This window comes from Limulus polyphemus, unplaced genomic scaffold (genome assembly GCF_000517525.1).
Source record: "Limulus polyphemus unplaced genomic scaffold, Limulus_polyphemus-2.1.2 Scaffold3832, whole genome shotgun sequence".
NCBI classification, from domain to species: domain Eukaryota; kingdom Metazoa; phylum Arthropoda; class Merostomata; order Xiphosura; family Limulidae; genus Limulus; species Limulus polyphemus.
In genome coordinates, this window is record NW_013669442.1 from 59,044 (window position 1) to 70,219 (window position 11,176).

Genomic DNA, 11,176 nt, shown 5'->3' on the forward strand with positions numbered 1-11,176 from the left:
TCCTCTTTAACAAAGTGCTATTGGTTCCAATTGCCATGAATACAATCTAGAAGAGATCTGGACAGGGTTTAAGGAAAAAATTAAAATATTCTGTGAATTTTGAACATTTTATAGACCATATTATAATTTGTAGTTTTATGCTTATTTTCATTGAAATGTAGTATAATAACTGTGGATTAAACCAGCCATCCACATTACAATATTTTTGTAAACTTTCAGCCACTGGTATTAAGTCATATAAAATTAATATTGGTAATACACAAATGTATAATATAGATACCTATTATAGTATAGGGGTCTGCAGTGGCATTAAGCAGTCTTGAACAATCCGCTCTGGTTCATGCAATGTTGATATTAAGACACAAAATATTGAAATGGGCCAAAAAATGTGTGCCTTGGTGATCAAACATTTGTTCAATACCTCCTAGTACAAAGTGGTCACAAACCAGTAAAAGTCAGGAGAAAATGTATGCTCCTTTTTTATTTGAGATTCAAAACCTACCAGTATGCACAAACCATACTGTTTAGCTATGCCAGTTATTGATATATTGTAACATAATGTTGGTCAGTTAGTCACTTTATTTTCAAAACCACTGTACAGGGCCACTGAGCACCACCACCCCGATCTAACTTGTTATATTTGTTATAGATTAGTCAAATATTATTTTATGAATAATAATTCAATATTCTATCTACCATCAAATTTTTTGAAGATATTATTTTTTTCTGTCTTACTGCAGCCTGAAGTTTTCATTGCAATTTCTATCCAGATTACAAGATAGAGTAAATTGATAAACAATAGTTTACAAACATAATGAAATGTTTTTATTTTGGAGAATATACTACATGTTTCAGGTACCTTCTTTAGGTCAGTTTACTATTATATTAGCATAATATACTTACATATATAAGGACAAGATAAAGTAGTGTTAATTAAGTAGAACTATGAGGAAAACTTGAAACTTCAGTGTGTATCAGAAGTGCATGTGGGTAGCTCTGGGAAAAAAAAAAACTTTGGAAAGAATTTGGCCACCCTATTAGATTTAAATACAGGCTTACTTTATAAGTTCAAAGCCATGAAGAAACCCCCAAAGATTTTCCTCCCCTCAACCCTCACAAGACGATTCACAGGTGAAAGGCCATGTCATCTCATTTGTTGAATCGCATTCAAAATTTTATTGAACTACTATTTCATGAATGTGTGTCAATAACTTTGGTATCATACTGTAGATTATAATTCATGTTTTAGTACTAGACATTATTCAATTTCTAAATTTAAAAGTAAATATTAAAACACAGATAAACATCGATTTTTGTGTGTCACGTGGTATGTTGAATGCAGCACTTTTAAATTAAGAAATTGAGTAAGGTGTAATACTAAAATTTGAATTATAGGCTACAGTTTGATACCAAACTTATTGACATAACTTCATGAAACAGTAGTCCAATAAAATTTTGAATGCCAGTCAACAAATGAGATGACATGGCCTTTCACCCATGCCCCGTATAGAAAGGGTTAACAGTTAATGTAAATAATAGTATTGAAGGTATTTATTCCTTCATATACATACATATATAACCCAAACAAAATTAATTAACGAATAAATTAAAAGGATCCCCAGGGTGCAGGCTATAATGTTGGATGTAAAATGTGCCCTGGGTTTTGGAGGTGACTGAAGTGATATTGCAGTTTGGATACACCATCTATCTGTCTTAACATATGCCAGTCTCGCATATAAAACTGCACAACATTTCTGATTTTAAACATAATGGTTTTATCTATGTTTTTAATAATATTGATATTAATATAATAACCTAGATTACAGAGTTGACTTCTTATGTTTTTATACTGAGTTATTCCTTCTTGTCTATTTTCAGTTTTATATTTATAACAAAATGAAGGGTTTAAAGTTTTTGGCTGTCTATAAACCATGATAATAATGGCATTACTTACAGCTATAGATGTATAAGAATTGATCAAACTCTAACACTCCTTAATTTTAATTTTTAATCCTGGGGTATACGTAGTGACAACTGGTAAAATTTTTGCCTTATTAATAGCTTTGGTGCAAAATATTCAGTTGTCAATTAGGCCCTCTGGATAATTGCTATTTAATAAAAACGTTTTTAATTCATTCAATCTAGTATTTCTCTCTTTTCTTTCTTGTTAACACTTTCACTGCTAACCCCTTTTTTCAAAGGCTAGCCCCATCTGACTAACCATTTTTTGAGAAAAGATATGATTTCAAGCTGCCCACCTTATCACTTGAAATAATAACACTTTCAGTGTTCCACAGTAAGGAATATTCATGTACATATGTAGGAATGCCTTAACTTGTCAGAAATAAGTATAAACATGGTATTTTTTTTAGCATTCCCATTGGTAGAGCAGGACTTCACATCTCTTACAATAAAACCTTGTTTCTGAGCATTTACCTTTTTTTTTAAGCTCTGCAATGGCTTAGTAGGATATTTCTTTCTATTGATTGGTGGCATTGTCACCAAGTCATGTTCTTTGAGTCCACAAATTAGATGTGTAGCAGGATCAATTTTCGGAGTCTGAGGACATACCACAGCTTTGGATGTTTCCTCTTCACTATCAGAGGAAATAGGGGAAGGGTAGCTTGTGCATGTCCGAATTCTGCCAGAATACCATCAGTCACTTCCATTTTGAAATTCAGCAATGAGAGTTTTTTTCTCTGGATTTCCCTGATTGTACAAGATGTGTGAGTTGACCATGCAAAGTTCAAACATATACAGAACAAATTTCTTTGTCCACTTTGTAAAAGGATAGTATTTTGTCATTTGATCAAGTTTCTCAATGCCAGATGTGTCTGTTGTAATCGAGCCCACGAGCTGGTTTTCCAGTGGGTTGATTGTTTTTGCCAGAGTCCTCTATCCTGGAATCATGAAGTGTGGTAATAATTTTTACTGGCCATTTGTCTTTCCACATTAATATGTCTCTATCTCGACAAACACCCACAATACCCTTCTGCAGCCTGTCGGCTTCATGCCGCAAATCATGGATCTTTCATTCATCTGCCAGCAATAATTTGGATAGGGCCATACTTTTATAATAATTGTCCATGTATACCTTGCAGCCAAACATGTACAGGTATTCCAGGAGACCACCACAGCTTTGCTGCAGCATTTTGTCAACCTCACAGTAGAGGTCATAGTTGCAAATATGTCCACTAGCAGACTCTGAAAACAACTTACCCTTTCATCCCATACTTGACAGGTTTTTGTAGATTGTAAAGATGAAATATTAAACGACCTTGCCAGCTGAGCATTCCTTCATCTAAGAATAGTTTTTCCTGTTGGGTATATACAGTTTTGAAGTTGCTTACAATGTAACTGTAAGTCGGCCATATTTTATAGAGTCGATCTTGACAATTTCTGGGACATGCATTGTTGTAATTGAAATGGATAAATTTCAAAATCAGTAGAAATTTATCTCTTAGATACTAAGCTTGATAAATTATAATGGAATTCTGTGGTATAGATATTGTAATTTATGATTTCTTTGGTTATTCAACTGTATATATAAAAGCTAAAAAAAATTATTTCGTTTCATATCCTCTACGTGCAAAATTTTTGAAAGCTTAGCAACCTATGTCAAGCAGCAACCAAGTACAAAGGTCATAACTAGAAGAGATAATTGTTTACTATACTTCATTATTTACTGTTCTGTGTTTTAGGAAAAGTAAGTTTAAGAACTTATTTCTAAATAACAATAATCTATATACATATGTGATGTGTAATAATTGAAATGTGATTGTATTTTAAAAAATACTAGTCCATTAAAACACAGCCAAGACAAGTTATATTGTACAGACCAAATGTAAGTTTTATGTTATTTGATACAGTAACATGATTGCACGTGAGCCGCATCATTGTAGCTTCTGTATTGTTAGCCAGGCACAGCTGAAAGGTCAGTATAATAAATATATAAAAATGTATAATGTTATGAGATGTAAGCTATTTAGTCTAAACATTTATGTTTTTGTGTTCATTCTAGAATGAAAGAGTCATAATTTCTATTTGTTTCCTAATTTTTTATGGTGGTTGCGAGATCGGTCAAATCTACCAAATCCATACAGAGATTAATTACTAAAAATAACTAATAATAAAAAAAAATTTTAAGTTAAGAAATGTTCGATAACTATCTGGACATTATAAAGATTTTGCATGTGAAATTTGAAAACTTTCTGATGCATAAAAGTATTTTTAATCTTAAAATGAAAATTACTTTGCATGATAGATAGCCAACATATGAAAAGAAAAAAAAAAGGCACGAGAAAAACATTGCTTTACAAACTTTAAGACTTAATAAACAAAATTAGATATTTTACATATGAAAGCATTGTAATGTTTACTGATAATCTGCCAAATTTCATTGACATTCGCTTACTATTTTAAAAGTTATAGCATGATTACTATAACAATCACAAAATGGTTATGAGGTCAGTCCCTAGGACCGATCCTGTGCTGAAAGAGTTAAAAAATAAAAATCCATACTGATTATTCTTGTACGAATTTATCATTTCTATTTGCAATTCCAAAATTGCATAGAAGTCCTGTGAAATTCAGATTTGTTACTAATTCTTTAAATACAGTAATTAGATCTGTTTCCGTGGTACTTAGCAATATTCCAGATGTCTTGTTTGAAAAAATAACACAGTCTTCAAATAACCAGAATAATTCTTTTTTGGATTATTAAAAATAGCATTCCAGTTTTGGAATGTGTAAGTAATTTAAATTCTTCAAAAATTGCCAGTTCTATTTTTACATACGACTTTAGTACCTTATACTAAAATAGACCTGAAAGATTTAATCAGGGTTTTCAATGATTTGTTTGATAACTTTATAAATAATGAAATAACTGTAAAAATATACTCCGTTTCTGTATTTATAACAGTTATATTGTTTTTAACAAACATGTATATAAGCAAATGGTGGGTATTCCAATGGCAATGAACTTCTCTTCAAATATGGCCAACCTGTATCTGTTCTTTTATGAAAAACTCATTTATGAAGCAGACTTTAAATCCTAACTTATACATTTACACATTCCATTACAAAGATGATTTAATATCTATAAATAATATGCATTTTACACCAAACTGAATATATCTAACAGAACTTGAAATAGAAGTAAGTAATAATAGTGTGGTTGACTATTTTTAATAAAAGAAGATAATTCTTGGTCTACCCACAACTAATAGTGTTGTTCCATGTATCATGGTGAAAGGTATTATTGTATCTCAACTAAAACGGTTCTTAATAGTCTGTAATAACGATAATTTTTTTATGGATAATGTTTTATTACTAAAAAGTAAAACTGAAAGATAATGGCTATAAAGACAGGCAATTAAATAAATACCTTACTTTATTTTTTAATAAATACAAAAATATTTTAGAAACTAAACTATCAATTAAGGAAAATATCTTATAAAAATAAATAAATAAAGTAAAGAGGGAGTTAGTTACTTTAGCATATAAGTAGCTGATAGTAATTTTTCAAGTAATTTTATTCAGTATAACCGGGACGGAAAGACTAACTTCAAGTAGCTGAGCTTGTCTCGGCCTTCCCTAGTTATACTTGAATAAACCTTCAGGAGAAAGGGAGGAGGTGGAGAGTTAGAACTATATATGAACTTTTAAGATAGGGTGGAGGTTGGGAGTTTAATTAGTAGAAATATTAGGGTGGATTCATTTCAGTTCATTTCTACTTTAAGGAATTTAAGGGTAACTGCCTTCCCACAACTGGCTATAGACAGTGAAAGGCAGTAGAAGCTGAGATATTGTGGGTGTAAGCACTCAGCTTTGTACCCTTATTTGATTGATTATTTTGTGATTTTCCATGACAGCTGAGTAGATTGACATTGGCATTTGGATTTTGTCTGATAGATGGGATATCCCCAATGCATTTGGGTGCTATTGCCACAGATATTATCTGTTATGACAATAAGTTGACAACCAGGACCAATAATGGTGTTGCTATATATATATGTATTACATGGACCAAAAGCTATTAGTAAGGCAGAAATTTTACCAGTTGTCACTACGTATACCCCAGGATTAAAAGTTAAAATCAGAGAATGTAAGAGTTTGATCAATTCTTATACACCTATAGCTGTAAGTAATCCCTTTGTTATTGTAGTTTATAGACACCCAAAAACTTTAAACCCTTTACTTTGTTATAAATATAAAACTTAAAATAGACAAGAATGTATCACTCAGTGAAAAAAAACCTAAGGAATCAAATCTGTAATCTAGGTTATTATATTAATATCAATATTATCAAAAACATGGATAAAACCATTATGCTTAAAATCAAAAGTTTTTTTTTTGTTTTTGTTTTTTTGCAGTTCTAAGAACTGTATCTATATGTTAAAATGTACAGTACATTGTGAATGTTCCATTTGCCAAACTGAAAATTTAAGATATAGAATGAATCAACATAAGTTTCATGTTAAAAATCCAAGTCCATTAAGATACTTTCAACGTTTTTACAATTGTATCTTAAGTACCCATGGTATATTGCATTTTGGTCTTGTGATAGTCAACAAAAATGATTAGTATATAAAAGTTATTTCATAAACAAACTTGGAATTCATTTCAATTTTATAAGTATTTAGTTATGTTTTATTTAAATGTTATTTTTGTGGATAAATGTATTTTATTTATAATATTACACTGTTTATGGATTTGAAATAACATAAAATTAATTTATACTTTTGTTAATACATTTTTACTGGGATGTATTTATTGTACATGGATTTTGATTTTGTTAAAAAAGTATTGTATTTAATTAGGTTGGCTGAAGAGTGTTGTAAGCTGCAAAAGTGCTTCCAACCAACCAAAGATATTAGAAAATACAGTATTTTGAACATGGTGGTTCTTTAATATTTGTGATATATATATATATGTGTGTGTGTGTGTGTGTGTATGGATACATATTCATAAATAGGTTGACTTTTAATTTATTTTACATTTTAATACATTTTAACTGAAGAATAAGACATCATGGTTTAAAATGATCAAATGGAAATTTAAAAGTAACCTATTTTTTTGAGATACAAATATATGTGAATATTTGTTGTGAAAATCAATACACCTAACCCTAGGCTTATGCTTATCCATTATAGTAAACTTAAGATTAAAAAGGATTTTCAAAAGTTTTTATTGAGACTTAAGCACCACCTGTTCGAAGCAACTGAAACAAAAGAAAAAAGCTAAAATAATCGAGGTATACATTATTGAAGGTTTGTCTCCTTTTTTTATTTTAAAGGATACAACTAGAAGTGGCCAGGTGCAGCTCAGTAAACCTACATCACTTCCTGATCGGATGGCTGTCAAGCTGCCATCTCCTGGACCCAGTGTTAGACCACATCAGGTAGAAGCTCATAAATTATCTGCCAATATTTCAGGAACTCGCAACAAATCTTTAAATGATTCTGTAACTGAAAAGGTAGAATCTTTGTCTTTACATACTCCTAAAAGTCAACTGTCTCACAAATACCATGGCTCAGAAAATGATGTTTCTTTAGCAAACCCACTAAACAATCATAATGTTAATTTCATTACTTTTTCCAAGAGTCCTTATCGACTGAGATTGCATTTGTCAGAGTTTGAGACTGATATCAGTACAAAAAATGAAAGTCTAGACAGTGAACCAGATATGGTTCTTCAAACTGAGACTAACTCCATTGTTTCAGTAGATTCAGCCTTGGTAAACAGCACCTCAGAGATTAAAAAAGAAAACAGTCCAGATGGAGTAAAGTTGTCTTTATCATCTTCTAAGGAAGATAGCCGTATGGAAGAGAATTGTACAGAATCTCTCACTCATATTCATCAACATGTTTATACTGTAAATGATGATAAGAATTCAATGACTTCTGTTGATACCAAGCATGCATCAGAAAACTCAACTCAGACAAAGTTTTTGAGAAGCAATTTATCAAATGTAGGTCTAGTGAAACCACAAAATTCTGCCCGAAAAGTAGGTAGCATTCGAAGAAAACATCAGGGTACATTTAGTGTCAGTGAAGTAAACAACACAATGAAGTTTGTGGAGAATGGTAACGATAATCAGCTAAAACATCCTGAAACACCAACAGTAGCAACTAATTGTGAACAATATGCTCCCAAAAGCTCCCTACGTCGTGGAAGACCAAATACAATTAAAACAGGTTTACCATCTGACTGTAGGCCTAAACATAACTCTGATTCTTTAGTACTTTATACATCATACTTGTCACCTGACTTCATTGCAACTGATGGTAAGAATGTGCATCAAAGTGAGCCTGATGAGAGATTAATCAAACAAGAATGGAACAGTCCAGAGGTTCAAGATGTTGTTGCTAAACTGACATTTGAAGGCGATATTCCTGATGAAAGAACAAGAACAGAGGATGATGTTTTTAGCAAAGAGTTTTCTGTTGGTCTTGCTTCTGAAGATGTCACTTTAGTGGAAAATACCAGTCAGAACACAACTTGTTCCAACAAAAACAGTTCTGATATTAGTTGTATTGAAATGAGTGATTTTGGCTCTGATGTACTTACCATGTTTGGAATTCCAACTGAGGGCCAGTCAGAGCTTTCAGGTTGTAGTGTTCAATCCTTAGGGCTAAACACGCTGTTTTCTATCAACAGCAATGATGTGGAATCCAGCACAGAAAAAAAACCCATCCAACAAAAGCTTTCTCCTTCCTACAGCAAAGAAGTAAACTGTAATCCTACTCCACATCCCTTGGCTAGTGAAGAAGGAATCATGGAGTCTGTTGATAAAAATGATGACATCCAGTCAGTTACCTCTTTTGATAGTGGTCTTGGAGGTTCTGTAATAGATGAGAGACATACCCGAAAAAGGAAACTAGATAAACGTAGCTCTTTGCCTTCAATGAGACACGGTAGGTCAAAACTGTATCGGAAAGTTCGACGGTCTTCTACCTTTTCTGAGTTCCACAGCCACACTGGAGCAACATTTGCCCCACTAACGGGTGAAACTTTGCAAGTATTAAGCAAGGCAGGGCAGATATTGGAAATCCAGACAAATTTATGCAGCCATGAAAGTACAGAGTTAAAACCAGAAAAGGCACAATCTAAGGAGAACACGCCCTTGAAGAAAATAAAACTATCGGGTAATAACATCAACACACCACTGGAGAGAAAAGGATCGACTGAGAAAACACAAACTGTGGAAGTAAGTGGCAAAAAAACAAAATCCCAGGATAATCACTATCAACAGAGTGAAGATCCCACTAAGTGTATATGGATAGAAGCTCAAAAAGTTTTATCTGAGGATCTCCAACAACTGGAAGATGCCTGTGATGGAACAAAAAGAGACAGTATTGTAAAGCTCCGAATTCGTAATGCTGGCATGGTCCAGGCAAGCATAATGAAGTACAACAGTATCACTACGTCGCTCCATTGTACTCCCAGCAGACTTGACCGGCGCTCTAGACGGGGAACTCCTCACAACACTCCCATTCGAGTTCCAAGTATTTTTGTAAGGAATTCTGCTTTCACAAGGTCACTTCGTGACAGACCTTCTGGAACTGGAAGGATTCTGCGTGGTCAGTTGCCAGCTAACTTACCTTTGACTGGGTTTCCACGACGTAGGTCTATGAGTATGGATGAAGGTGATAGAAAAAAAGAAAACCTAAACAAGATAAAAATGAACTAAAAAAAACACCAACACAGAGGAAAGGCAAACACTCAAGTAAATGTTCTGGTAGCTTATCTCCTGATAGAACAACATGCAAGAGACCTTCTCCTCTTAAAGACAATACAAATATAAACAAAACTGATAATAATGAAAAAAGTCAACAAATCCAAACACCAAAATCATCAGGAAATGATCAACTTCGTCCTCCAAGAAGTAAAGAATTTTCGAGAAGTTCATTCAAGAGGAGAGGCAGCAGGCGTACTCCATCACAGCGAGGTGTAATAAAGGATAGTGAGGGCTTTAAAACCCCCACATCACAAAATATACCCTTGAGGCGTTCCCCAAGACTAAATAAAAATTCTCCAGAACTTGATGAGAAGATTCTATTGTCTGGTATGCTGCTTGATGAGTGGGAAGTCAATATGTAAAAATAAAAGGCAATATATGGAAAGAAAGCTAACTTTTTAGTCTTAATTTTGACAAATAATAATTACTTTGAACAGTTCTAAGAGCATAATGATTGTATACCTACTTACATACAAAATATGAACATGTTAAAAGAATTATGAATTGCAAACTGTCCAAGCTAAAACAAGTGTAATACGGACCTCATAGTTGGGTCTGGTGTTGTACACTTTCATTTGAAGGAAAATCGATTTATTCAGTCATATCTTAAGCTTTTATTTCACTTCAAAAGAGTGCTGAATAAACTTGTGTATACTATATTAATTAAGATTTCCCAGCTTACATAATATCTGAACAAAGAATATGTATTTTGTAAATGTTTTATATTTTTACTTTTTAATTACAAATATCTTGGTTTGGGGAATAAAAATAGTGTATCTAGTAGCATCAACTTAAAAATGCAGGTGAAAAGTAAAACAAAAATCTTGACGTTATAAAACTATTTTATAGTAATATTTAAGAGGGTAAACTTAATATGTCAATAAAATTGCCAGTGACAAATTTCTCGTTTTTTTTTGTTCACATTTAGTTTATTCATTTGGGTCAACATGATGTAGATATGTTCTTTATTTTTGTCATTATTTTGTGTTTAATGCTTTATAATAAGTTTTGATTTGTGTAGGAGTTACAGGTATGTACTCTTTAACATGTAAGTCTTTATGATTAAAACTGCCACTGTACAGTATGCATTACCATTTAAAATTTGTAAGCATTAAAAAGCTGAAAGAACTACGTACAATATTAATAATTATGAAATCATGAATGAAATAAAGCTTGTTTTTTACAAATGAAAATGCTTTTTATTTTTGTTATGACTGTTACATACCATTAAATACGTGTATTATCTCACAAGTGAATCATGATCAACTGATTCAACTCTATCAGTTGAGTGCTGTATACAGTGTACGGCTTGCAAAAATTCCATGTGTGTTAAAAGCAGCCACAGTCAAAGGGTTAAACATCTCTGAGTTATTTATGACATTAGAATTGGAAAAATACAAAACTTTGCTTGTACTAGGGTTGGCAGTGTTCTGG

At 32.3% G+C, this 11,176-nt stretch overlaps 1 protein-coding gene across 1 annotated transcript in view; it reads left to right on the forward strand.

Moving 5' to 3' along the window:
• The window catches only part of LOC111088471, an 11,586-nt gene extending 702 nt beyond the window's left edge, over nt 1-10,884 (forward strand). Inside the window, exon 2 of the mRNA XM_022398707.1 lies at nt 7,298-10,884. Coding sequence (XP_022254415.1) covers nt 7,355-9,694 — 2,340 coding nt within the window. The 5' untranslated portion in view covers nt 7,298-7,354 and the 3' untranslated portion in view covers nt 9,695-10,884. The remainder of the gene's footprint in view (nt 1-7,297) is intronic.
• Nucleotides 10,885-11,176: the final 292 nt, after the last annotated feature.